This window comes from Passer montanus, unplaced genomic scaffold (genome assembly GCF_014805655.1).
Source record: "Passer montanus isolate IOZ18808 unplaced genomic scaffold, ASM1480565v1 scaffold58, whole genome shotgun sequence".
NCBI lineage: Eukaryota > Metazoa > Chordata > Aves > Passeriformes > Passeridae > Passer > Passer montanus.
The window spans coordinates 4,367-32,359 of record NW_024370816.1 but is presented as its reverse complement, the minus strand read 5'-3'; the positions used below and the strand labels follow the sequence as shown (position 1 = coordinate 32,359).

The following is a 27,993-nucleotide window of genomic DNA, read 5'->3' as shown; positions in this document are numbered from 1 at the left end:
GTATGCTGAAAGCTGCACTTAGAGACAGACCTATGGAGGGGAAAAAAAAACCAAAAAGAAAAAAAGAAAAAAAAAAAAAGAAAAAAAGGAACATAAGTGTAAATTTACAATTTGTTTTTAGAATCAGACATTAATTACACAGCTAAATGCATGGTCTGGCCAATGAAAATGAGCACTGTTTCTAACAGAAAATGAAATATTCCATTGTGCCAAAAATTTCTAAAATTTTACGATTCAGAAGATCTGTTGTGCCTTCCTGTTCTGCCCCAGCAAATACCTTAAGTTTGATAATTTCAAAAGATAATTTCAATTTTTCATCGAACACTTGTATAAAAAAATGAAGGCCTCACTCTCATCACTTCACATAGAAGAGTAGCAATGGAAATGATAAAAATAAAGATAAACATTTTATAATACTAACATTCTTTTGAAAACTTAGAGATCAGCAGTAAGATCCACATGTGTTCACAGGCACAGACAACCTTCTCCATATTCAGCCTGTTGATTTATGGACACCTCAGATCAGTGGGTGTCATTTCACTCATTTGCCACAAAAGCTGTGGGGTGGATGTTGGGTTTGTAATTTGACATGTGAACTGATTATTCCATTTGGGATTGGGCCGTGTCTGAATGACAGAGGATGGAATCCTGGTTTCTGAGGGGTAGAGCTGAATGCAGGCCTTAAGACAGCTCCTGTCCATTTCAGAGGGGCGCGAGGACTCCCTGGCCCGCCCCTGTGGGACAATCACCGGTTTGCAAAGGCCATGAGGCCCCTGCCACCAGTCCCCAGATCTCTGGCACCTCTCCACAGACGCAGGGGCCGAGTGCAGGGATCCAGGAGATGCAGGGAGATAGAGGGGAGGTCCAGTGCTGGGCCAGGGACCCTTCCCACAGCCTGACTGCCCTGACAGACACTCGGAGCCCTTGAGCACACTGAGAGCCAATATCCATCAGCAACACCACAGAAAGGAAACTTCAGACTGCACCTTGACCTCAAATTGGAACAACCTCCTTCCATTTTTCCCTCCAGAATGGGATGCACTCAGCACTTTTGGCCTAGCAGAGATTCTGACTTAGAGCAAAGCCTGCACACTTGCTTTTACCTCAGCATTTTCTCAGAGCTGACAAGGGATTTGGGAAAGCTGCCAAAGCTGTGCTCTGTTTGCATATTTCTTTGAGATATTAGAGAAGAATGGTGTGGACTAGGGTGACATTATGATGCTTGTATCATTTGTGTTCTGTTTCGGCTGGATATTATATTCTGTGCCTACAAGACTGGCTCTGAGGGCAAAGGTGGGGAGAAGAAGAAGCACAGAGTTTGTTATCAGCCTGCTCTCACTCCTCCACAGTCTGCTGGAACACAGAACTCCACGGTGTTGTCTGGGCACGGATGGGGCAGGACAGCGTCCTAGCATTCGCTTGCCTCAAACCACTGGGGCAAATTATGCAAGAGCCGAGGTTTTGCTTTGTCCAAGCACAAGCTGACTGTGAACCTGGTAACCTGCTGGTTTCACTGATACCACAGGCTGGAACAACTGATTGGCACAGCCCAGCTTCCTTCAGTGACCCAGAGTCCAGGCTTGATTTGTCATAAGGAAGGGATAAACTCTGTACATAGGCACTGCTCATAGCTGACAGCCCACAAGGGGGCTGCCCTGGGATACAAGTGTGCGTGCATGGATCAGCTCTGGAAATACTGCACCTTAGCTTAGCCATTTCAGCTGGCTTGGACTCTTTTCTTTTTTTTCTCTCCAATGTTTTTGTTACACAGGAACTGGAGTGCTGCATTGCCTTAAAACTTACTACTGCATTGCCACTAATTATGAGGGGATAAAGTTACATCTAATTCATTAAGAGAAGAACATTACTCTTTCATTTGAATGCCATTTATTATTCAGTAGAGAGCCACTCATGCTCAAAAAGCAGGGGACAACATATGGGGGAAGCAGTAATATGCAGACCAAACAGAGGAGGCTATTTCTCCCGAATTATAACTTGGCATCAACATGAATTGCAATGAATGGATCTTCAGCATCGGTATTAATCTGGAAATTAGCCTTTCCATCACCAGAAACATACACCTGCTTTCCAGTACATCTGTTGTTCTCCTTTTGTCCAGAAATAACATCACAGTAGGTGCCAGCAGGCAGTCCAGTTTGCACATAGACATTCATATTCCTATGAGAAAATAAACACGATTTATGCATTGTTTTTAAAACAGGTATTTCAAATGGTGTGTAAGATTTCTGACCATGATCTTACTCCCCTATTTGAAGGGCACTGAAAACCATGGGTTTTCTGATCCTACCCCTCCTACATTCCCCTTTTAGCTCTCTGGACCCAGCATGCACTCAAATAACTCATGTTGGATTGCTGAGGAAGGATGCTGTTGTTCTCTCTGGCACTATTTCTGTCACTGACTTACCAGTCATCATTATTGAAGATGATGAAGCCTTTGTTACCACGGCCAAAAGCCACTTGATTGCTGCCATTGTCCCACCAGTTGGAGAAAGGCTCACCATCCACCACGTTACGGAAGATAACCATGTTCCTGGAAACACAAGCAATGCCTGCCTCTGCACCTGCAACACCTCTAAAGCCACATGGAGCAGGAAGCAAAAGCAACTGCTTTTACTTCTTCTTTCTCCCCAGGGCCCTACCTGATTTGACGCCAGCGATGTTCACAAACCCAGTCGTTGCCACAGGTCGTGTCCGCGTTGATGGTAACGGCCTTTGTGGAGCCATCTGCGTTACTTTTAAATTTAATGTCAATCTTCTCCTTCCATTTTTTATTAGAACCTCAACTGAATAAAGTACACTTACAAATGCACGCAGATGTATAGGACCAGTCCCAGATCTGCATGGCACCACCAGTTCTCATCTCTGTACAGCAGCTGCTCACTATTTCATTGGTAACACAGCTAACACACTTTGCTCTGTCTCGGTTCATGCAGTCCTGAGAGGCAGGACATTCTGCACATCTGTTTGCTGTTAACAAAGATACAGAGGAGAAGGAACAGCACATGTACAACACATCCGGTTACAATTTAGCATCAACATGAATGGCAATAAATGGGTCTTGGTCTTCATTCCCAATTAGGAAATTAGCCATGCCATCAGCAGCAACATGTACTTCAACTGCTGTACAGAAGTCACCTTCCTTTTGCCCAGAAATGACATCACAGTAAGTGCCAGCAGGCAGACCGGTTTGCAGAGATACATTCAAGGGCCTGTGGAAAAGAATAAAGTGCAGTAAGCATTATGAGGACTCTAAAATGCTCTTCAAATCATACTGGAAACCTCAGATGTTAAGCAATTCTGGAATTATCCTCTAGCACTTCACTGGACACTGCAGAATCTATTCATGCACTACATGCTTCACATTGCTCATCACCACAACTACAGCTACTTATTACAGCCCTGACATACTCCCATTCTCTTATCATCTCATTCTCGTGTAAACAATTTCAACAGTTTTTAAAACTGTTTAAAACCAGAACATATTCCTGAGTTTACAAGTTCCCTCATTACTATAAATTCAGACTTTGCTGGTTGACCAGACCCAGTCACACAGCCAGCTTCAGAACTGGGAAATATAAAGACCACACTACAAGGTCTAAACAGCCAAGACTGAAGAGAGTCTATGATAGAGTGGAAAATGCTACATTTAAATTGTCAATAACTGTCAATAATAATCCATAAGAAAGATCTATAAGTTAGCAACACCGAAAAAGGTTACATTAATAACTAGATTTTTAAAATACATATTTAACACATAATAATTTTTAATAATCATAACAAATTATACTTCATTTCGCTCTTACTCACCAGTCATCATTATTGAAGATGATGAAGCCTTTGTTACCACGGCCAAAAGCCACTTGATTGCTGCCATTGTCCCACCAGTTGGAGAAAGGCTCACCATCCACCACGTTACGGAAGATAACCATGTTCCTGGAAACACAAGCAATGCCTGCCTCTGCACCTGCAACACCTCTAAAGCCACATGGAGCAGGAAGCAAAAGCAACTGCTTTTACTTCTTCTTTCTCCCCAGGGCCCTACCTGATTTGACGCCAGCGATGTTCACAAACCCAGTCGTTGCCACAGGTCGTGTCCGCGTTGATGGTGACGGCCTTTGTGGAGCCATCTGCGTTACTTGGGGGTCCGTACCAGTCATTGACGTCCTGGCATTAAAAAGACAGCTTTAGATCTCCCGACTGAAAATGCAGAGAGCCCCTCTGGTGAACAAAGCTAGAGGGAGCATCAAAGTTTCACATCCAGCCTGGGACAGGGAAATCACTCGAAAAACCTGAAATGCACTGGACTACTTCTGTGGCCCTTCTCTCACCCTTAATCCCCATGGATGGATCTTCAGCATCAACAGCTCACCTTTCCATTTTGAAAATATCTTGGCCAGCGAAAACTTGACATCACACGTGTGAGCCCATAAGGATGGGCAAGCATGAAGCCAACTGCCATTTTATAGAGCCTGTTTGGTGGACAAACAAGGAATGAGACATGGAAGGAGGAACCTGACAGAGAACACACAGACAAACAAGCCAAAGCAGGAAGCATCACCCACACAAGAGCAATGCCTCACCTGGCATCCCAGAAGGTTAGAATAGAAGCTCCACCAGCCCCGTGTCCTCTCTGGTTGTCGTGATTATCCACAAAGACCAGGGCTCTGTCAGAAGGCACAAAGCCCCAGCCTTCTCCCCAGTTCCTAAACAAAAACACAGACTTGAAGCTACCCTGTCAACTGGTGGATCCAGAGAATCCTGGATAAGTTGCAGCACCTTCATCCTTACTTTAAGTAGGCCATCTTTTCTCCGTTCCACTTGCGGAGCACTGTTCCCAGTTTGGCACCGTATTTGAATTCTGTCACTCGGCCATTTCCAAAGTACTCGCTGCCTTTGATGGGCTCGCTACCCAAATCAATTACCTGATACAGGAAAGAAAACCTGCATCCCTGTTGTCTCACATAGACCAACAATGCAATGTACAGAACTTGACATGAGCTCTTGGTTTACAATGAGAAGAAAGTAATTGTGTATTTGTGCTGTATATAGCAACACAAATTCAGTATAAGACATGAGGGACACATGCAAAAACATGACTGATGAAAGGACAGCTAAAGCTGATTGACAATCTGTTGTGGAGGCATCTTTACGAATCAAAATGAACTATGTCTGCAGGGCTGCTCTAAGTAAATTGTGAGCTCCTTCTAGGGTAAGTTGGATGAAGATGTATTGTTGTTCCTCTGAAGGAGGAGGCAAAAGAAATACAAAAGACAAAGGCAAACATAAAGGAGAAAATGTGGAGATTACCTCCTGGTAAATGAAAGGTCTACTTCCGGCAGAAAACCATTGAGTGTTCAGATTATGCAGCTTGTCCAGAAATGCTTTTATGTCCCCAGGCCACATGTGCTTGGCAGCATCAATTCGGAATCCTGCTACACCAATGTCAATGAGATGGTTCATGTATTCTGCAATCTTGGAGCGCACATAGTCCTTCTCCAGGGCCAGATCCAGAAGGCCGGTCACACGGCAGTCCCGGACCTGTGCAACAGAAAAGAAAAAATAAAGATATGGAAGCTGAACTGGCTAGTGCCACCATCCTCATGGCCTTGGGAGAGATAAGGTAAGGACGTAAGTTAAGACATTCAATCTGGTCACTCTGACAGCTCTGGCAAAAGAATATAACACGGGCATTGCTGGTGAAAGAATGATAACTGAGAAGATTGTGTTACTAAGGGAACAGGAGCAAAGGAGTCTGAGTGGAAAATTTTGGACAGAATTTAGGGACCTAGAAATACTGGTAAACTGATGCAACAAACAGCTTTGCTTGCATAGCATGGTCTGTGTCTCTCCATCCCCGGGAATGGTGTCCCAATGGTGAGAAACGACAATTTACCTATCTAGCCGTTCTGGGAATGCCCCACAGAACTGAAGTGCTGCAGAAAGGAAGCAGGAGATAGCCAGCATCCATCCCCTCAGGTTTTGATGGTGAGCTGTGGGGGACATGGGCAGGAATATGTCTTCAGAAGAAAAACATGTCACAACTTATGTATAAACTTTTAGAGAAGCCCAGAAAAACAGTTGCTTCTCATTCTCTTAAAATGATTTTACACTGGTCAGAATCACATGTTAAAGGGTTAAAGGCCAGAATGGCTTTCCCAGTGGAACTGTGGGATGAATGGGCGATGAGAGGTGGTAAACTCGAAGCTGGTTTTGTACCTCTCTGGAGAGCTATTTTAGAAACTCTATAAGCTCAGGAGGGTGCCGGGAAAGAATCCTGGTGCCCCCTCAGCAACAGGCAAGGACCCTGCAGAGGAGCTTTTAACATCCCCCTCTGCCTAGGAAGGGTGAGTTGGGTCGTTCTTTGTGAGTCACAATCCGAGGGAAAGCAAGATGCTGGCACAGCTGATTAAGTTACATCAGCAGTGTTTGTTGGATGAAAAACCATGGAATTGTGAGTACTGGGGAGGTGTTCCAGTAGTGTCAATACAACTTAAAATGGTACAGTAATTTCTCCAAACTGGAGCCACTGTCATAATGGGTTAAACACCATGTACCTCTTTCCTAAATGAAAGAGACCTTGACATTAAAAAACTCCTGTAAGCAGTTGCAACAGGAGTACCGTGAAAGATTCTGATAACACACCTGGTTGTGGATCCAAGACACATCCTGAGAACAAATCCACAGACTGGGTCGATCCTCAATTTGGTGCGCGGTGCTGCTGGCAGTGGTGGAGCCCCCTCGGAGCTGCCCCTGCCCAGGGTAATACCCCATGGCTGGTATTAACCCCCTGGGCTTGAAAGCCCCCCTGGCTTGTCTGAGCTCTCCCGCCTCCTCCCGTGCCAGGCGGCAGCGCTGACCTGCGGGTCCCCGGTCTGTGCCTGCCGAGAGCCGCCCAGCAGCTCCTGCACGGCAGCACCGAGCCCTGCACGGCAGGACCGGGCTGCACCGAGCCCTGCACGGCAGGATCGGGCTGTGCACGGCAGGATCGAGCCCTGCACGGCAGCACCGAGCCCTGCACGCAGTACTGAAGCCATGGCACAACACTGTTAGAGTGCCTGCAGGATGCATTGAAATACATTTGTTAAAATTAACCTTGTAGTTTCAGGGAGCTGTGATTTTAACAGGATTGTTTGCTGGAGAGATGATTCACTGACAGTCATTAACTAAGTCCTATAACCTTGAATTTGATCTGCAGCAGTTTAATCCCTCCAGTAAATCCATGTTGCTGCTATTTTGGTCACGGAACAGTTGTTTACCTACATGTTGTTCCTTCATGTTTAACTGTTGTATGACAGATATCCGGGAACTTTTTTGTAATGATAGAGTCAAAATTACTTAGAGTCAAAAACCCAAAAAAAGGGGGAGATGAGAAAGATCAGAAAGCCACAGAAGCTGAGCTGAGTGGTGCCGTCATCCTCCTGGCCCCAGGAGAGAGAAACTCAAGGCAAGGACAAAAGTGAAGACATCCTGTGTGGTCACTCTGACTGCTCTGGCAAAAGAATATAACACGGGCATTGCTGGTGAAAGAATGATAACTGAGAAGATTGTGTTACTAAGGGAACAGGAGCAAAGGAGTCCGAGTGGAAAATATTGGACAGAACTTAGAGACCGATAAATACTGGTGAACTACTGTAATAAATGGTTTTGCTTGCATAGCATGGTCTATGTCTCTCAATCCCTGCACCAAAACATAACACACAGACCCTCTGAAGGGAAAAGCAGTAGAAGCTGATTGAAAGATGACAGGAAATCTAACAGCATTAAGAGAATGAACGAGTTTGCCAGCATTCAGAGGTGTCTTGCTCTCAGAATTAGACTGAGTTCACACCAGGGTATGAACAACTGTCATGGTTTTACACTGGCCCAACACCAGGCACCCATGAGAGTTGCTTCCTCACCCTACTGCCCTGGTGTGGGTCCGCTCTCAAGAGCAGCAGCCAAACCTCATCTGCTGCAGCTGAGTCCCTTTCATGGGCACACAACCCCCCAAAACTGCTGCAACCTGGGTCTCTCTTCCCATGGGGTGCAGTCCAAAGACAGGCTGCTCCAGCTTGGAAGCAAGGGCTCCTCTCTCCACCAGGTCTTCCACTGGATCCCAGAATCTACTCTCATTGCTCCACCATGGGCACCTCCCCCATGGGCTGTGAGTGGATCTCACAGCATCCCCCACTTCTGAACGCGGCAGCACAATTTTAAATTTAATGTCAATCTTCTCCTTCCATTTTTTATTAGAACCTCAACTGAATAAAGTACACTTACAAATGCACGCAGATGTATAGGACCAGTCCCAGATCTGCATGGCACCACCAGTTCTCATCTCTGTACAGCAGCTGCTCACTATTTCATTGGTAACACAGCTAACACACTTTGCTCTGTCTCGGTTCATGCAGTCCTGAGAGGCAGGACATTCTGCACATCTGTTTGCTGTTAACAAAGATACAGAGGAGAAGGAACAGCACATGTACAACACATCCGGTTACAATTTAGCATCAACATGAATGGCAATAAATGGGTCTTGGTCTTCATTCCCAATTAGGAAATTAGCCATGCCATCAGCAGCAACATGTACTTCAACTGCTGTACAGAAGTCACCTTCCTTTTGCCCAGAAATGACATCACAGTAAGTGCCAGCAGGCAGACCGGTTTGCAGAGATACATTCAAGGGCCTGTGGAAAAGAATAAAGTGCAGTAAGCATTATGAGGACTCTAAAATGCTCTTCAAATCATACTGGAAACCTCAGATGTTAAGCAATTCTGGAATTATCCTCTAGCACTTCACTGGACACTGCAGACAAATTACAATAAAAAGCAAATAATAACTTCTACCTTTTTTAGCACACTAAATAGATTTTAGGAGCTTTAAATTGTCTTTATTAATTACATAAGCACATTTGTCTGAATCTGAAATTGAGCCATTGTCTCAAGTACAGCTATCCCTTTAAGAAGTTGTGTTCCTCATAGCAACACTAACCTCTATTATTAATTTGGATGGCTTTTCATGAGGCTTTTAAAAATTCCTTTAAAAAATATCTCACTGTAAATAAGAGCAAAGAAATCACAGCACAGAAACAGTTGTACATGAAAGCCACAGTTGTAGGTTTACCTGAGATATATCATGATAATTCTCAATGTTTCCACTTCTAGATTTACATTTATGATCGTTAAAGTCCCAGCCAGAATAGGGCACAGCTGGGAAATCTTCAGTCTTTGCATTGAAATAGCTTCCACAAGTAGCATGGTCACCAGCCCCAGCATTAGCTCCAGACATATGGTTGATTACTGCATCCACGTAAATGTGCACCTAGAGAACAGTATCCACATAACAATTTGAAAAAGCTACTTCCCACAGCACCGTTAATTAATATTCTCTCTCCCATACCTCCTGCCCTATCCCACCACTTCTGCTTGCCTGCTTCAGCCAATAATTTATTCCATCATTTTATTAGCATACAGCAAGGGTGCTAAAACATGCAGCTCAGCAGACAGGCAGGTAACAGTGCATCCATTTTCTTAAATGGTAGAATCACTGTTTGGCTATATCCTTGCATTGTAAACACCAGAAGGTTTTAAAAGTACTTACTCCAACATTGTTGCACCGGGTCACCATGTCTTTAAATTCAGTTTCATTTCCAGACCTTGTGCACAGCTTGTAGCTGACAGGCTGGTATCTTTCCCACCAGGGTTGCCGGGGGTCAGTAATGATAACATTTTCATTTGGAGGTGAAATCTGTCAATAAAACAATGGCACTTGGTAACAGGATACTGAAAATGGTTAATTTGTTTGCCCAGTATTTTTAGAGAAATGACATTTTTAGAGAACACTTAGATCCTCAGTATTCTCTGCTTACACTGTAGTAGGTGGGAAACAAAAGACTGAGGCCTGGCCTTCAACAGGTAGAAAGCCAGTATAACAATTAGGTCCATGAACAGAGTGGCCAAATTTTCTTTGTGATTTCAAGTTTCAAAAAGAAGCATCTGAAATTGAAGAACTAGGTCAGCAGAGGAAGGAAGTGACTGCATAACAACTGACATAACATCCTGCCTTTAAAACTGATCCAACTTCCCATTTTTGTAATGCTTTGGATGAACGCATTCTTGACCTAATTCTTGTAAGTTTCCAGGTGAGTTCTACCTCTTCCTTTTACAGACTTTTCAGGATACTTTTTAGGCAACAAGCTTTTGCTGATACCTCCAAGCAAGTCATCATCTGAAAAAAACTTCTGAGTCCCTGCCACAGAACAGATTAAAATCATGAACAGGCATAGGCCACAGTCTGAGAAATCAGTTTAAAGTCCATCTGGTCTGGAAAGAAGGCTGCAAAGACAAGATGATTATTTGAAAATTATGGGAGAGTTCTCACTCAGGCCAGCTTGCAATCTCTAGGGCTACAAGAGACAGCCTTCACACCTATTTTTCCTGAGCAATGTGACAGGCAAACGGAAATACTTTAATAAGTGGCAGCTCTCCTGCCATGCTACCCCACCCAAGTGCCGGTTCTGGTTCCACAGGAACACGTCGCTGTTGTTCAGACAGAACTGACTCACACAGGGACACCTTCACCAGAACCTGTGCTCAGTTCACTTCTGCCTGCTCACACCAGGTTCCTGCAAAGAAGGGTCTCTTAGTGGCTTACTGTGACTCTGTGCTACACAGAGAGAAACCTGCCAGTTTGGGTGAACACAGTCAGCAGCCTTTTGTACTTAATTATTTAACACCTTCAGCACTTTTTTGTTCTCTTTGGAAGCCTTTGTTCAGTCATAGTTTCGTTTTACATTTACTTAGCTCTTAAGAGCTTTCCTTGATTTAAATAATATGAAGCAGATAAACATAGGTTACTCTTCACAGCAGTAAAAAAAAAGATTTAGTAAGTGATGTGCAATTCTAATTCATCTAAATGTAATAGCACAGACTGCAAAACATGCACTTTGGAGCAATGAAATAAATCCATGCTTACTCGAAGATAGCTGAAGAATATATTTGTCAGCATTTACTACTTCCATTACCAATTTCTATTTTTCTTGTTCAGTACCTGTCCTTTGACAAATTGAACATTTTCTGTGAAAAACAAATTATCATCTCTGTAGCAATTTCACTACCTACTGATAGGAGCAGACATACCTGAACTCCTCCAAATCCATTAGGAGCTAAGTAGCGTTCACACTCCTCAGCAATATCCTGCCAGCGCCATTCAAAGAGATGCACAATGGAGGTTCTCTTGGGGACAGTGTTGGGGTTGTACTGCCCCCAACAAAGCCCTGCAACTAACAGCAGAAAATAGATCCCCATCCAGTGCTCTGTGATCAGCTGGGCTCTTCTAACTAACTGTCAATGTTCCTGCAAGAGGGTAAAGTACACATTAGAAAATACACAGTTAAAGGTAAACACCCATCCCTGGCATCACATTTATTTACCTGTTATTTTGTATGAGAACTGGATCTTATCTAACCTGTATCAAATTCCCATACTAACAGTCACTTTGTTTTCATGCACTTAAGATTTTTGCCTAACGCAGGCTGCCCCCAGAATGTAAAAGCTGTGGTTTTATTAGTGTAAAGCCAAAAACTACCCCAAAGGGCAAAGGAATACTTACATAGACTGAAAAGGACATTTTCTTATTTTAATGTACATTATTTTACATTCCTATTTATCATTGAGAGGCATCTTTTTTTCCAAATGGTGTTGCTACAACTTGAACATATTTGGACATGACCTTGCAGAGGCAGCATATTTCTTACCATGATTTGTTATGAAACCCCAGATATTTTGGATGTTTAACATATGTGAGTCTGTCATTCATGATACGCATGACATCTCTCATTCAAACAACAGCCTGAAACCTGGAAGATTTCTCAGACACAGAAATCATTAATTATAGTGACTCAAACCCAGAAATGCTAGATGTCTGATCTCTGCACACCTGCAGGATTTGTGTGCAGATATTCTCTTTTTAAGAACATGGGCGATGGCATGTTTAGAAGTGCTGTGAAACTCCATAACCAAGAAATCTCCTTCCAAGTGCCCAAGTACAGAGTTCTGCAAAAGGAGCTTTCCAGAGGTTTGAAGCTACATTTCCTTCTAATGAGCTAGGCTAGGAACTGCATTTCCCAACTCATATCCTATTTGCATTTACTTAAAATTGCCTCTCCTTTTCCTCACCTAGAGATTGTTATAACATGTAACAAACCAGAAACCAAACTATCAAGGTTTACATTACTCTATTGAGAACCTTATTCTCTTGCCTCTCCTTTTCCTCACCTAGAGATTGTTACAACACATAACAAACCAGAAACCAAACAACTATCAAGGTTTACATTACTCTACTGAGAACCTTATTCTGCACTCTTCCTGTTTAGAACTTGATTTAGAGAGTCTGAGATACAAAGAAATCCTACAAGAAGAACTTCTGCAAACAAATGGCAGAACTAATACCTCCCTTATAACAAAATACAGAATCTTGTTACTTTCCTGTAAGTAACTATTCTTTATAAAAAGTTATCTTACAGTAACAGAGCAAAGAGAGATTCCTGTCACAAGGGAAACCAAACACCTCAGTGAAGGTTTAAACATGAACCCAATGGCCCTCAGGTTTGCCACACAAAGGAAATCAGTGCTTTTCCTGATTTAATACACACTTGGGAATGCACTGCTGAAAACTCCAACCTGCTGTGATACAATTAGCCAGATATAAATTGATATAAAATTTTATGAGACTTCAACTAAACTGCCCTGACACCTGCTTCAAGGAAAGGATGATCCATATCTCTCAGATAGCAGAGCACTCTTTGGAGCAAATTTAGGCACAAAATACAGTTTACAAAATGTAGAACCAGCCTTCCAGAGCCTACTGCTATCAGATGTCACTGCTCTTCACAAGCAGGCAGAGTTATTTAGAATTAAGCATTTGGTATATTTGGCTTTTCTGCTTGTGAACAAAATAGCTTTAATACCATTATTTACTTGTAGATGTTCAGTTAAGTTTACAGATTAAGTTTCAACCATAAACAGTTGTTCTGCGTGCTTCTATTTTCATGAAGAAATGCTTTTTGGCCCTGATAGGATAACCGTGCATTAACATAAAATCAGCTAAGAAAATTCCATCCTCTCTGATAAGAAAAGGCATTTATTAGATTGGCAAGTTTTACTTACAGCAGTAAATACACAAAGCAGTAAATGACACAAAGTATTAAGAATAATATACCTTGGCCCAACCAGCTCCAAGGCCTGGGCCTTAAAGATTCGACGTAGATTTTAATTTCTCTGAAACAAGTTGATGGCCGCTCTGCCTTCAACACAAGCAATAATAAGGGAATGGGGATGTTGAAATCCTCACCGCACTCTGAAGGCTCTAGCTTCAAAATGTTTTTGAAACTTGGAAAAACGCTAAGAGGCCATGTGGAAGAGAGCAACTTTGCAATGCAGAGAACCGGGGAGCGGAGCGTCCCTGCAGAGCCGTGCCGCTGTCTTGGCCAGCACGGACCTCGGGTCACCGGGCCTTCTGCTGGGTCACGGCCGGAGCGGAGCCGCCAACACACCCGCGACCGCGCTCAGACCCGCGGCACGCCCGACGCGGAGCTGCGGGAGCTGCAGGTGCCAGAGGCTGTCACGGGGAAGCACGGCACTGCCCCGTCCCTCTGGCGGCTCCCACAGAACCCCCTCAGCAGCCCCGTGTTTCCCGCGGGCGAAGCAAGCCCGCAGGCGACCGCGCTCAGACCCGCGGCACGCCCGACGCGGAGCTGCGGGAGCTGCAGGTGCCAGAGGCTGTCACGGGGAAGCACGGCACTGCCCCGTCCCTTCTGGCGGCTCCCACAGAACGCCCTCAGCAGCCCCGTGTTGCCCGCGGGCGAAGCAAGCCCGCACCGCCGCCCCTCGGAGGCTGCCGGCAGCGCTCCCCGAGAGGAGCGCGGCCCGGGCGCGCTGGGGCCGCCCCGCTCCGCCCCTTCCGCCGGGCACGGCGAGCCCGGCCCCGCGCCGCCCCCGGGACACCGCGGGCAGGGCACAGCTCCCCGAACATTCACTTTCCGCACTTCCTTGTAAAGTATTTTTGTCCTTGAGCACAGCACCATCTTGCTGTTATCCTACTTCGGCGCTCTGAAAATTCACTTGTGGGCCTTTGGTCCTGTACGTGTAGCTCAACATGGGTGTTAGGACATACTACTGTAGAACTATAGAAGCATTTAAGGTGAAAACGCCCTCTAGGATTGACGGAACAATTACACAGTCCCCACGGGAATGCAGCAAGTAAAATAACAATAATTCCAGTAAAAGCACTTCAAAGGACTCTGCTAAGCCAGCTCCTATTGGAAAAAAATAGCAAAGATACACTTACTTTGGTCCAGCCACCAATACTAGTGATTTAGACTGTTTGCAGCTGGAGTAATGACAAATCTTCTACAGCAGCCAGCTCCCACACGATCAGCTATCATTTAGTAGTTCATGAGATAACTTTTCCTTTAAATCCACTGGACTAGAATATCTTATCAATTAAATGACATTGCAATGTTTCCCACAGGTTTTAGACAGTTCCACTAACCAGCACAGTATGTAGCAAATCCCATGTGACAACTATTACCATCACCCTCAACAGGGCAAGGACCACATCTATACCAGTTTTAACTGCTGCTCTGGTTTTAATGACTTCAGTCTCACCAGTGACAGTTTTCAAGCTGCAGATGAACAATGCAAGTTAATTACTGAGGAAGAACAGTGCCCAGGTTCAGAGTACAAATTCAGGCCCATGTATCAGTCCTTCTGCTTGGTCTCAAAGACAAGACCTGTCCTGCCCAAAACCCCAAGAACAAAAGTCAAAACAAAGAGAAGGCAGCAAAATGAAGAGAAGTTAAATAATTTATTAGATTTCACAAGCAATCTAACATACATTTATGATGTAGTAAGTCTTGTTATACTTAAAGATTACAGATATCTTTAAGATGGGAAAATTTATTCTCTGCCTTAAATACTTTAGAAATGCAACTACGCACAGTTCAAGAGTCCTGATGGTGACACTGCTTCTTCCCCAGCTTGATAATACTTGAAAGAGAAGGAACACAAAAGGGACCTGGAACATCACAAAGGCATGTTAAAAGTAAGAACTACCAAAAAATAGTAGTGTTAGACTGGCTTTTCACAACTAAATTGAAAGATGCTTAGTGTTTTAAAAAGTGCTTAATGTCTGTGAAAAATTCTTAATAAATGCAGACTGTATTAATTTTATATTACAGACATCACAAAGGCATGTTAAAAGTAAGAACTACCAAAAAATAGTAGTGTTAGACTGGCTTTTCACAGTTTTAAATTGAAAGATGCTTAGTGTTTTAAAAGTGCTTAATGTCTGTGAAAAATACATCATAATAAATGCAGAATGTATTAATTTTGTATTACGGAATGTTAAACAGTAATGTAGAATGAAACCCACAGGAAACATGTAGGTCACTAGCAACAACACTACCTAAGTGCAGACAGCAATGTAACAAAACCCAAACAACCAGAAAGTAGCAGTGATTAATAGTTGATTATTAGTCCAGCTCCAAATACTTAATTGCAAGATATTGTTAATTTTCTTCTTTACTCAAAAAAAAAATAAACAAAGTAAGGAATGTATTAACTAAATCAACTCCAAATTGTTTCTCATGTACCAGGACAACAGTAATCATCAAATGATCTAAAATACTGGTCAACCCCCTAATATTAAAACTGCACTGCAATGTATTTTAGCCAACATATTATATTAATATGTTTTTAAAGTAAAACAAGGTGACTTGGTCAGTGTGAGCTCAGCACAGCCTCACACAGATCAGCTGGTGTGAACTAGAACTGTTTCTCTAAGGAATAGGACCACAAATTAGTAGGGTATCTGAGGAAGAAGGTGAAGGCCACCTTTTAAGACTAAGAACCTTCATTGTGTCTATTCACACAACACAGACAACTCATTGGTTTCTTTTTCCCCCCCTGAAAAAATTTGCTTTTTAAAATTATTAGATTAGCTCAAGTTTAAAACATGTTAACTTCTCCCCACACCTACTCTATATGAAAACTTAAGATGCAGTTGAGTGCTACAGGAAACATTGCACAAAAAAGGATACAACAAGAAAGGATACACTCTGCATGACAGTATTATTGCAGTATTTACGCAGGAATGTTTCTAAAGAAGAACAGCAGAATGTGGTTTAATTTTACTTGATTCTCAGTATTGCACACACATAACTTTATGCTACCTAGCAAAAAAAAAAGCAAATATGCCTCTTTGATAAAAACCAGTTCTAACCCCTTATGAGATTTAATGAGGGCTGATGAATCCATAAACACTAAGCTTCATATTCAAAAGAAAAAACATTTTTTGATAACTTGAACTATTAGGACACCAGCAGATTCTTCCATCTCCTTCAAGTCTTTGCCATTTTAAGACTCATTTTATTTCCATCAGGTCCAAAACCCAATCATGTTTCCATTTAATGCCAGCTTTCAAACCACTGCTTCCTTATGAAGAAGCTGGAGACCTCTCAACATCAGTTTCTTCCACATAACTTTTCTGCCAAATAATTGCATTTTAGCTACAGGAAAGTCACTGTAGGTGAACTTTTTGCCAGTCCATCAATAAAAAGACATTTCAGCCAAGCAAGGAGTTCTGCAGTATTCTATAAACCATATGTAATGTTTTGTCAAAAAAAAAGGATAAAGCCTTTGCAGAAAAAAAAATCAAACAAAAAAAAAGCCAACAAAACCCACCCAACAACAGAAAAATAACCCTAGACTTAAGCAGACCCAAGTTTTTATCATGGAATTTCACTTCATAAATCAGCATCCATCAGAATATTCCAGCAGGAACAGAAAAACAGTCATACAGAAATAGGGGTCAGCTTGACCATTACTTGGAAAATACAGCAAGTATTTTTAATTAAACCTCATGGATCCTTAGAAACCTGGGTAACTCCATGGCACATTGCTATGATTACAACATATAAACAGCCAAGCTAAGTGAGAAGCTCTGCCCATGACAGAACACCAGGGACACTTGTAAGAGGGTAACTCATGGAAGACTTTCAGGTGCACAGTTAAATCTCGCCTCAGTATGGTTTGCTCACTCTAGAAAAAGTTTCTGAGTTGACCATCAAAACAATAACAAATAAGCACTTTGCTATTTTCTTTATGCAAATCAAGTATTTAGCATGTTTAATGAATTCAGAATTAATGTACAAAATTAGTTGGAAAAAAGGGGAATTCCTAAAAGAATAAAACTGCTCAGATTTCATCAGGTTCTCCAATAGCTAAATTACTTCAATATTTTTTTAATATAAGAAACCATAGTAATCTTATTAGACACTATATAACACAAATAGAAGGTTTTTTCTAACAAGAAAGGAGTGACAAACAAGACTGAAATAGTCTCATAAAACTTGATCCTAACAGAACACTTTAGCCAAAGGTCTTTTCAATGACCAGTACAGAAGGCCTATAAAAAAGTGATCTTTAATTTGACACAATACAGATTTTGCAAACTACAAACAGTAACACAAAATAGGAAGTAAGACCAAAGAGAGAGAAACAAGCCTAAACCTGATTTTAAAAATCATTAGACAATGGATGGAATGAAAAACCTACACTTAGAGTAGCTGTTAAAAATAGAAATACTACCATCACAATAACCACAATGTGGGCTTTACAACCAATTTGTAAAATTCAAAAACAAATGTTCACATCCTTTATTTTCTTCAGAGTAACAAGGATCAAGCTCCAGATTAAAACCACACCATGGGTTAAGTAATGTTTCATAAGCACTCGGGCTAAGACTCCAGTTAATTTTGTTTTAAGTGAAGACATAACCAGAATGATCTCAACTGTAACCAGAAATTAAGGTCAGCGCCCTTTAAATATGAGTTAACTCATGTATCAGAGGATACATGAGAAAGACTGAGAAATAAATGCTTTTTATTCTTGCACCAGTTACTTCACATGGTCATTTTCGAGTTCACTGTGCAAATGTTTGCAGGCCATGAAACCACTCGGGTAAATTAGAGCTGATTTTGCTTGACTTACTCTCACATAAATGAAATACTCAAGAGTAGGGAGCAGTGAAGTAAAGCTACATGATAAGAAATAAAAGTTAAATAGCAACTATCTGCTGGAAGATACTTTCCCATTATGTTTAAATAATGCCAAAAATCAGGACCTACACATTCCACAACAAAGGAAGCCTTGATCAATGCAACATTAAGCAGCATTTTCTGACAGAATATCCTTCACTAATTCAAACAAGTTTAAAGGTTGCCCCAACAGCACTAAGAACTCATTTCCTGAAGTTAGCAAAGATTCTTTACAGCCAGCAGAAGTTTATTGCTGAAACCAGTTCTTCAGGATCACTTTACAGCAGGGATGGAAAGGAAGGAGGTAAGAGGCAACACTTTTCAGTACCAAAACCCTGGGAGATGACTAAAAGATAAGTGGTCCGATTCCACAAAATTATTCTCCTTATCTTTGCAGATTAAGGATTAGAGAAACTGACAAATGCCCTACGAGATCAGAATTAGGAAAATAAGTGGCCTCTGAGTTTTTTAACACAGGAAAAAGGAAAAGTTTTAAACTTACACCAACTATATACCTTGCACTCTGTTTTTCTGATATAAGCACACATTTAAGAAAATAAATTATTCTCCTTATCTTTGCAGATTAAGGATTAGAGAAACTGACAAATGCCCTATGAGATCAGGATTAGGAAAATAATTGGCCTCTGAGCTTATTACACAGGAAAAAAGGAAGTTTTAAACTTACACCAGCTATATACCTTGCACTCTGTTTTTCTGGCATAAGCACACATTTTAGAAAATAAATTGTATGGAACATTTCCTCTCCATCATCACTATTCCTAAAGAAGCTGTTAAAGAGAGAGTAAATAAAACCAAGCAAACACTAACAAAAAAACCCAGCCCAATTATTTTTTTTTACTTTCAGGTAGAGAGTCCATACCTTGTGCAGGGTTTTACTTTTTTCTTTTCCCTTCGTTGGCATCCTGTTTTGGTCTAGCTGAACGAGCAAATTGCTGAGATTCTATTAAGGACTACAAGTGTCTGGTAATACAAGTCAGTTAGGAAAGACAAAAAAGATTACTCCTACAAATTAGTCTAGAAAGTGACCTTTATCTCTGAATCAATTCCACTACAGTATGAAGTATTATAACAGTGTCTTATTAGTCTAAGATTAGGACCTCACTGATAAACAGCACAGGAGTTAATAGAGAGCCCATAAGGAGGACTAACTGGGAATGGGTTAGATGCAAACAGGGTAACTACAGTAGGATAAATGTTTGATATTTACAAACTTCCAACCCAGCATGTTAATTCTTAACTTTGATGTCACAGTATTTGAGAGGAAAATCAGTAAAAGCAGCAGATGCTGGGGTTAATGTGAGTATAAAGAAACTGAAATAAACTATGAAATATTTAAGTGAAAAGTAAGAAAGGACTTTCACACAAAAAAATGCTGTGCAATCAAAAAGAGACAGTTGCAGCTGAAAAACCCATCTAGAACCACTTACTCTTACAGGAACATTTCTTATGATCATGATTCTGTAAACACACACCTAATCAAGTACAAAACCTTGAATTTAATTTAAATACAGTGATCATACAAGCTAAATTATCTTCTGTATTGTCTTTGCAGGATCAAAGATGTAAGACCAGCAAATTCTGTTCTTAAACCATGACTCCATGTTTCAGAAGGCTGGTTTATTATATTATGATATATATTACAATGCTATATTAAAAACTAGACTAAAAGAATAGAGAGAAAAGGATTCATCGGAAGGCTAGAAAGAACAGGAATGGAATGCAATAACAAAGGCTTGTGACTCAGAGTCGGAGCCAGCTGACTGTGACTGGCCATTAATTAGAAACAAGCATGCACCAATCACAGATGCACCTGTTGCATTCCACAGCAGCAGATAGTTATTGTTTACATTTCTTTCCCGAGGCTCCTCAGGAGAACAATCCTACTCAAGGATTTTTCATAAAATATCATGGCTGCATCTGTGTTTTCTTCAGCTACCATAAACAGTGCACTGTGTTATGTTGACAGGTTTTCTTAAGGCATTTTTTATTTTGTAGAACATTGTGACAACAAAACTTGGCAGAGATGACAAAGAACATAAATGCTTGAAGAAAAGGATACAACCACCATGGGTTTTTCAAATAAGACATAGCCATTTGCTTCTTTCAGTGCTTTAGCAGCTGCTTTCTCATTGGGAAGTCCAATGAAAGCCTGTCCCTTCATCCGGCCTTCTTTCATCAAACGGATGTCAAACCTAGGGGCACAGGGGAGAACTGGGAATGACTCATGTTTAACAAACCTTGCAGATTTCACAGTACAAATGCACAATTCTCATGCTTCAGGTGGGAGAAATAGCAGAAACAGAAGCAAAGCCTACAAGGAGGCGTGATGTCCTTGGAAACAATTTTGCTTGGGGAAACCATTTACTAAAAGGTAATATTAAACTGCAGGATGGCAAATTGATGTGCAGTACTACTAAACAAGACATATGCAAAATTATCAGATACACACAATCACCCACACAGTTCATTCTGTGTCACACAGCCAAGAAAAGCAAATCTGAGAAAGAAAATATAAAGGCAAAATAATAGGGTCTTCAGTCACATAATAAAATAATTCGATTTCTTAATCTTCAAAAATGAAGATTTTTAGGTCTAACACATTTTTGTTTATGCGGGAACACAGAAAATGTGGCTATTTTTAAAATCCCAGTTTTCAGAAGTGTCATAGAAATTAATATAGAAGGCTTAATTCTAACCAAGTATGAAATGAACTCACATATTGCGTTCCACCTCTGACTGGAAGTCAACATATCTTCCAAAAATGAACTTAAGGTCCTGAAATTAAAGTGTAAGTGTAAGATGAATGCTAAGAAAAAGCCCTTTTGATAGATATTTAATTTGCTTGTTTACTTACCTTTTCTTGAACTTGTTTAGCTAAATTCTTCACATATATCCTGCAATTTGGATCACCTGGCTCATAGTTTTTGAAAACAGAATATTTTTCCATTTCTTGAAGACAAAAAAAAAATAAACCATGCTTTAGTTCATTTTTTTTTGAAAACAGAATATTTTTCCATTTCTTGAAGACAAAAAAAACACATGCTTTAGTTCATTTACTTTGCACATTTGCTCAGTATAAAATAATTTACTATACACTCAATTAAGAAAATAGAAACTTATTTAAGCTATTTGTTGCAACAAATCAAAAAGCTGTTACTAGATAATCGAGTCTCACAGTTATACCTTCTCTAGAAAGTCTGTTTTTTTCTAGATCCTTTCTAGAAATAAATTCTGATGGTATTTCATCATCCTCCTCTTCAGTTTCCATTTTATCATTTGAGCTAGGAGCTGGGAAAATCCTTCCAAAGCCTGTATTATTGATTTCTTCCGTGGTTGCATAAAGGTCTGAAATTTCAACAAATTATGTAAGTGGTTTATACCTTTATTCACACCAAGATCAAGAGCCAGCAAAAAAACCATACTCTTTCCAGCAACATTATAATAGAGCAGACTTTGTAAGGCAATTTGAATTCACCCTTAAAAATGAGTCTTAATCCCTGGTTTGACAAAAGCACCTGCAGTGTACAGTCCTATAAAACCCCATGTAGTACAAATAAGGGCCATGGCACACATTATTTAGCATAAAACTTGCCTTGCTGTTCAATCCTGTATCCATTTCACTATTTTTCCTTAAAGAAACTGGATATTACTCTGAAGTACCAAGAAGCACAGACTGACCATAACCCTCTAAAAAGCCATCACACCTCATTGTTATCAGTGCCCAGCATGTTTATGGGAGATAATCAGTGCACCAGAGAAAAGGGGTTGGCAATCACTCGGATGCTGCTCTCTAAGAGCTGGAAAAGGAAAATCTGATATATTCATTTGCACCATAAAATACTGAAAATTTGTAACATTTGCATCCTAACATTTAAAAGATAGTGCAATTCACCATAAACCACAGAGCACATAGGAGAGAGACCTTTAAAAATCTCTGGATCCTTTCCAAAGCTTGTAACATGGGAAGAACAGCAAATACAAATATGATGCAACTTGGTGTTGAAAGCTCCAACACAGTAAGGGAAAATAATTATTTCCTGGTGTAAATTTCAGCACCCGTTTATATGCTGAAGCCAAATGACTTGAACATTAAATACATTTGAAGTATAAACTCTCTTACCATTTTTTTCTTCTTTTTCTGGGTTTGTCTGAACAACAGCTGGGATCTCAGTACTAATATGAAACTCTATTTTTTTATGACCTACGTGCTGCAGCTGCTCAAAGACATCTGAAGGTGACAGTGTAGGGTGCGAGTTACTGTTTAAAACAACAAGAGATTAATTAAAGATTCAGACACTGATTAATGCATGGTCAAACACAAGATTTCTTCCAGTTAGATTTTACACTGTTGTTTACCACAAATACACATTCTTCATTTCACCTAACAGCATTTCAGGTGATTACAACACTGCAGATACAGAAGGTATGTCTGGCAGTGGGAGCAAAACCAACCATCACATACCACAGTACAATACACACAGGCATTTATTAAAACCTTCACCAGTAACTTCAGCATGAAAAAAAACCTGGCCTTGCTGCTGCTCTCACCTAGTATATAAAATATACAACATTTTAAAAAAATGTAGCAAATCACTCAGAGGAAGCAGGCAGCTATTAGTAAAAATGCATTCACAATCATTCATCACAACATAGAAATACTGCACTGCTGTCCACTGTGGCACAGAACTGCAAGAACAAGAACTGTTCTAAGACCCAAACTTACTTTAAAGCAAGGCAGTTTCTATTCTTCCAGTGTCACACTTTTAGTTTTTAAATTTTTTTTAAGAAGCAGCCCAAACAATAAATCCAAACTGCTTCATCACACCTGTGATGTGAAACTAGTTATCTTTTTAGGAAAAGGAATTTCTATTAGTTTGACAGGAAGCTTGAATCAGGCACACTTGAAGGTTGTTGAGCAGACTTTAGTTCAAACTAGAGGAAAATTTGAATTTTTAGGGCAATAAAACCAGTAGGATAAGTGCAAAAACCACAAACCTGTGGGAAGTACACACAGGAACATTCAACATGTCTTTAATTCTTTGTTTTTTTCTAACACCGCGCTTCTTTGTGTTTATTGGTCTTTTGGGCTGAAGGGTTGCCAATTCCATCAACTTGGTCATTCTATTTTAAACAAAAATAAAAACAAAACCAAACAAAAATAAAACAAAGATATTTACAGTCTATTTGAAAGTACTTATTTTAAAAACCTTTTTTTCCTTAAAGCCCTTGATATAGAACTTCTCAGAATACAATTAAAAAACTAACTACCTTAAAACTGAAGCTGTAACACATAGAAAATCAATATACACAGAGTACTTAAGGACTGACCAAAATCCTCACATGTCAGTCATGCCCTTCCTTCCCCAAGCATGCTCCTTACTGGGACACTGAAGCTGTGATGGCCCACAGCTTGAACCTGATTTTATAATACTCAACAGGGTTACCTTTTTCCAAATGATGTGTTTTTCCAAATACAGCATAGGGACTTTCTGATTTACTTCTCAGTTTAGACAGCAAAGGAAAAAGCTGCCTTTTAATTTAGAGTTAGTTTAAAGATTAAAAAAAAATACAGCTATTATGTAATTCAGTCCCAAAGCTGCAAGAGAATCCTCAGCAGAAATATTATCACCCCTAGCAATATCTGCAGATAAGTTGGTGTGCACATATGATTCTGGCTGAGGAGTCAATTTAGAAAGATGTGGAACAATGAAGACTTCAGAAAACAATCTAATTTCTGCTTCTTTATATCTGCACTCTTCAAGATGAGTTTTTGTTTAGTTGGGTTTTTTCGGACATGGGAACAAAGGAAAAGTTGCACACCAATAGGCCACTTTCCTTTTCTTATTGCATTTATACTTGCACTGTTCTTCTGCACTCTGAAGTTTCTCTAAGCATCTGGAAAGATTTCTACACACTCTCTACAAGATGGTACATCTATATTCTGCAAACATTACCACTTGCTGAACTAGAAGCTGGAAAAGTAAAACCACCCCTTTTAGCAAGCCCAAAACCTTGCAAATGACTGTAAAATGCATACCTCTCCTTTTCCTCATCATTATCACTTTCATATTCGGATTCATCCCCACTAGACAGTCCTTCTTCCTCTTCAGGCAAAGGAGGCTCTTCAGGAGGCAGAGGTGGGATTGGGGGAGGTGGCACAGGCACTGGTAAATACTCTTCATACTAATCATGGGGAAAAAAGTTGAAAAAATTAAACTTCTTGAAGGAAAAATCCTAAACATATCTTGTTTTCTTAATAACAACAGCCAAAGCAATTAATGAACTTTTGACAAGTATGCTTATAGGGATCTAGATACCATTTTAGTAAACTACATTACTAATGAAAAGCTTTCCACAAGCAAAAACAAAAATCTGCTTTCTGAAGCATAACAGTGAATGGTTTAATTCTTTTAAGTTGAGATGAAAAAAAACACAGCAGCCATGGCCTTGGATTTTCACTTTGCACTCAGCTTCAAGAACTTTCCTGAGAAGAATACAGTCCAAGCATATGGGTGAAGGCTTAGGCTGAAAAGCCATCTCAGTTTCAACAGTGAAGCAACAGTTTGAAACATTCCTGTGCTGCTACCATAGATGGGTATTTCTTTGTTCAAAGTATAGTCCAAAGAATTGCTTTAGAAGACCAACATGTACCTAGTGAAATGCAGCAGGATTTGCAATCCTCTAGAAATTTACACCTCCTACTATGCTGCTAGCAATTTAAATTGTGAATCAATCCTACAGTACTGAAAACATTTAAAATGTTACCATTGGAGGACGAGCAGTAATTGGTCCAAAAGGTGGAGGAAGATTCATTTTATTCATCAGATGGAGTACCTGAAACAAGTCAAAATAAGTAGGTTTCCTTTGAATAAGTGATAACAGTTCCTTGTTAGGTAGAACAGCCAATCACTCCTGGCAGGTGTAAATCAGCAGTTTTAATGTTTGTGAACAATGTAAAACTTGCACTTGAGATCCAACACTAATAGTCAGTACAAGGAACACCCTAACAAGGCTAATAAAAAACATACAGCACCTTCTCACAACACTAATAGTCAGTACAAGGAACACCCACAGCATCTTCTCTGAATGAAATTCCAGGTACTCAAGTTACATCTAATTAGGAAGAGCATATCCAGTTAAGTCTTCAGTGTCAATTAAGTAATCTACCTCAGATTAATAAAATCTCATCACCTCAGCACAGTAAAAAACTAAGATGGGTTAACACTGTCACAGAAAATCCAAGTTAGTATTTACAATGACAAAAATAATTACTTCTGTGGATAATTAAAAGAGGAAAAATTGAATGTCTTTAATTTTATACTTTTTTTTCCTGTTTTTTACTTACCTGGACATAAAATTTGGGCACGCTTGCCAAGGCATTTGCTATATTTGCTAGAATTGCACTTGAAGGTGGTGGATACAAATATTTGAGGCAAGAATTGATGGGAAAGGTGAGGCTGAGGAAAAAAAGATTGAAAACAAGACACCTTAACATTACTGCCACTTAATCACCCGTAACAACTAATGATTACTAGAGGCTTAACTATTGATTACATCTGAAGTAACACTGAAGTATTATTTCCCCTAGAACAGTTTTGGGCCACTTAGAATGCCTTTAACATCCTGGAGTAGTCCCCAGTGCATGACAGATTTACTGGGCTTGGGCACACTGGAAGTATCAAGCCATGCAGAAGCCTAAAGCAAACAGAAACAATCAACATGTCCAAAACCAAAAGCACAGCATAGCAGCCTGCACAAATATCAGAAACTCAATGCTCAAAGGGCTGCATTAGCTTCAAAAATTTACTACTTCATGTGTGCTAAAATGAAAACTGGAGAGGAAGGAAGAAGCATCAGGAAAAAAGTCAGTGATATTGTGCTGTTAACACTGGGAGAACTCCAGCCCTCCAAGCCCCCAAGAAAGCAATGCATGGTGCTAGAAGGCTGTTGTGCCATCCACAAGCTCAAAGCACCAGTTCACCATGCAGATGTGAGCATTTTAAACTTGAGGAACTGAAACTCCATCTTTATCACAACTCCTGCATGCCCAAGGAACAGTAGCATAGGAGTTATTGTTTGGAGCATCTTGTTCAACAGTACATAACACATTTCAAAATAATCTGTAACAAAATAAAATAATTAAGATAAATAAAACCCCAACACTAACCCATGGTTGGGTGCAATTCCATTCTCTATTTTAATACAGTTTGGTTCTATCTTCTCTTCTTCTTTCACTGGTTCTTCTAGACTGAAAATTAATTTAGTCTTAATTAAAACAGGGCAAAAATTAGGTATGTCTAATGTAATATATAAAATATGCATCATCTATTAATAAATATAAAAATAAATTACCACAGGTGTTTATAACATCTTTTACCAATTGCATTACTACAGGTGTTACCAATTCTTCATAATTAATTAATGAGTATAATTACAGTAGCGATAGCCTTCTAAAATAAATACTTATGCAGATTTAAGTAAGACTCCCTATATTCAAACACTCCTGACTTAAACCCACTCAAAGGAAAATAATTGAAATTATTTATCATGCACTCTCTTCAGAGCCCATAAATTCAAAGGTATTAAAACTATTGATTTGTTCACATTCAGAAAGTGGAATAAATAACTTGACAACTCTACTGTAGTATTTTTAATTAAGCACTATCATATAGCTTTTGTCACTTATTTGCACATTTCACAGGTGCAAATGACACAGTTCTGTTGGGAGGAATGCAGTCACTGTCCTATAGATCTGAACCTGCCTGTTAAGACTTCCAAGTGGAAGACTTCCAACTTCCAATTTATCCTTTGAGTCACAAGTACTACATAAGTACCATGAATCTAGAATCCCCTTTCCTTGACCACAAACATAACAAGGAAATTACTCTACACATACCTTTTGCACTTGTCTGAGACAGAAGGCTGGCTAAGTACCTGTGCACTCTCTTGCTCCTTTGCAAATTCAACAACTAATGTGTGACCCAAAAGTTTCAGCTGATGCAGTCTTGATAAAGCCTTCAAGTAATTACAGAGGAGAAGAGAAAGGGAAGAGGACAAACATGAGAACTGTTTTAAAGCATAACTGTTTTTCCTTTGAGTGGCACACTGGCCATAGGATGCAGTCCCAACTGCTTTAAGCTAAGCCTGTGCTAGTGTGGGCATGAGAGTTCTGCACTGTTGGTGTCCTCCCAGCTCAGCTTTTAGCAGCATTTCCTGCTGGCAGGAACATCCACAAGCTCAAAGCACCAGTTCACCATGCAGATGTGAGCATTTTAAACTTGAGGAACTGAAACTCCATCTTTATCACAACTCCTGCATGCCCAAGGAACAGTAGCATAGGAGTTATTGTTTGGAGCATCTTGTTCAACAGTACATAACACATTTCAAAATAATCTGTAACAAAATAAAATAATTAAGATAAATAAAACCCCAACACTAACCCATGGTTGGGTGCAATTCCATTCTCTATTTTAATACAGTTTGGTTCTATCTTCTCTTCTTCTTTCACTGGTTCTTCTAGACTGAAAATTAATTTAGTCTTAATTAAAACAGGGCAAAAATTAGGTATGTCTAATGTAATATATAAAATATGCATCATCTATTAATAAATATAAAAATAAATTACCACAGGTGTTTATAACATCTTCTACCAATTGCATTACTACAGCTGTTACCAATTCTTCATAATTAATTAATGAGTATAATTACAGTAGCGATAGCCTTCTAAAATAAATACTTATGCAGATTTAAGTAAGACTCCCTATATTCAAACACTCCTGACTTAAACCCACTCAAAGGAAAATAATTTTAATTATTTATCATGCACTCTCTTCAGAGGCCATAAATTCAAAGGTATTAAACTATTGATTTGTTC

At 40.1% G+C, this 27,993-nt stretch overlaps 3 protein-coding genes across 5 annotated transcripts; 1 reads left to right on the top strand and 2 right to left on the bottom strand.

Moving 5' to 3' along the window:
* Positions 1–2,884: 2,884 nt before the first annotated feature.
* On the bottom strand, positions 2,885–11,346 carry LOC120510433 (pancreatic alpha-amylase-like). Its single transcript, XM_039726262.1, has 10 exons — positions 11,140–11,346; positions 9,602–9,748; positions 9,125–9,322; positions 5,329–5,559; positions 4,810–4,943; positions 4,602–4,724; positions 4,391–4,490; positions 4,064–4,185; positions 3,829–3,954; positions 2,885–3,230 (listed from the first exon to the last, which is right to left on the bottom strand). The coding sequence occupies exons 1-10, from the start codon at positions 11,305–11,307 to the stop codon at positions 3,041–3,043; spliced, it is 1,539 nt and encodes a 512-aa protein (XP_039582196.1). The 5' UTR covers positions 11,308–11,346; the 3' UTR covers positions 2,885–3,040.
* Positions 11,347–13,292: 1,946 nt separating this feature from the next.
* On the top strand, positions 13,293–14,705 carry LOC120510432 (serine/arginine repetitive matrix protein 3-like). 3 transcript variants are annotated; one of them, XM_039726260.1, is made up of 2 exons: positions 13,293–13,571; positions 13,733–14,705. In XM_039726260.1, the coding sequence occupies exons 1-2, from the start codon at positions 13,330–13,332 to the stop codon at positions 14,070–14,072; spliced, it is 582 nt and encodes a 193-aa protein (XP_039582194.1). In that variant the 5' UTR covers positions 13,293–13,329; the 3' UTR covers positions 14,073–14,705. The 3 variants fall into 3 exon arrangements, with proteins under 3 accessions (XP_039582194.1, XP_039582192.1, XP_039582195.1); XM_039726258.1 differs by having other exon boundaries at positions 13,293–13,650; positions 13,812–14,705; XM_039726261.1 differs by having other exon boundaries at positions 13,293–13,674; positions 13,837–14,705.
* Positions 14,706–14,852: 147 nt separating this feature from the next.
* RNPC3 (RNA binding region (RNP1, RRM) containing 3) lies at positions 14,853–27,563 on the bottom strand. Its single transcript, XM_039726249.1, has 14 exons — positions 27,560–27,563; positions 27,016–27,250; positions 26,287–26,367; positions 25,465–25,576; positions 24,885–24,953; positions 24,157–24,302; positions 23,115–23,240; positions 22,240–22,376; positions 21,303–21,464; positions 20,974–21,068; positions 20,836–20,894; positions 20,179–20,311; positions 18,979–19,051; positions 14,853–15,076 (listed from the first exon to the last, which is right to left on the bottom strand). Exons 1-13 carry the CDS (start codon positions 27,561–27,563, stop codon positions 18,992–18,994), a joined length of 1,419 nt encoding a protein of 472 aa, XP_039582183.1. The 3' UTR covers positions 14,853–15,076; positions 18,979–18,991.
* Positions 27,564–27,993: the final 430 nt, after the last annotated feature.

Excerpts from the sequence above, each read along its gene's own strand:
- LOC120510433 (XM_039726262.1), bottom strand. The coding sequence starts at position 11,307 with ATGGGGATCTATTTTCTGCTGTTAGTTGCAGGGCTTTGTTGGGGGCAG. Across the intron at positions 5,560-9,124 it reads ATTATCATGATATATCTCAG|GTCCGGGACTGCCGTGTGAC; the intron begins GTAAACCTACAA and ends TCTGTTGCACAG. Across the intron at positions 3,231-3,828 it reads ATCTTCAATAATGATGACTG|GCCCTTGAATGTATCTCTGC; the intron begins GTGAGTAAGAGC and ends TCTTTTCCACAG.
- LOC120510432 (XM_039726260.1), top strand. The coding sequence starts at position 13,330 with ATGGGGATGTTGAAATCCTCACCGCACTCTGAAGGCTCTAGCTTCAAA. Across the intron at positions 13,572-13,732 it reads ACCCGCGACCGCGCTCAGAC|CCGCGGCACGCCCGACGCGG; the intron begins CCGCGGCACGCC and ends CCGCGCTCAGAC.
- RNPC3 (XM_039726249.1), bottom strand. Across the intron at positions 24,954-25,464 it reads TGCCCAAATTTTATGTCCAG|GTACTCCATCTGATGAATAA; the intron begins GTAAGTAAAAAA and ends GACTTGTTTCAG. Across the intron at positions 20,895-20,973 it reads CTAAACAAGTTCAAGAAAAG|GACCTTAAGTTCATTTTTGG; the intron begins GTAAGTAAACAA and ends CTTTAATTTCAG.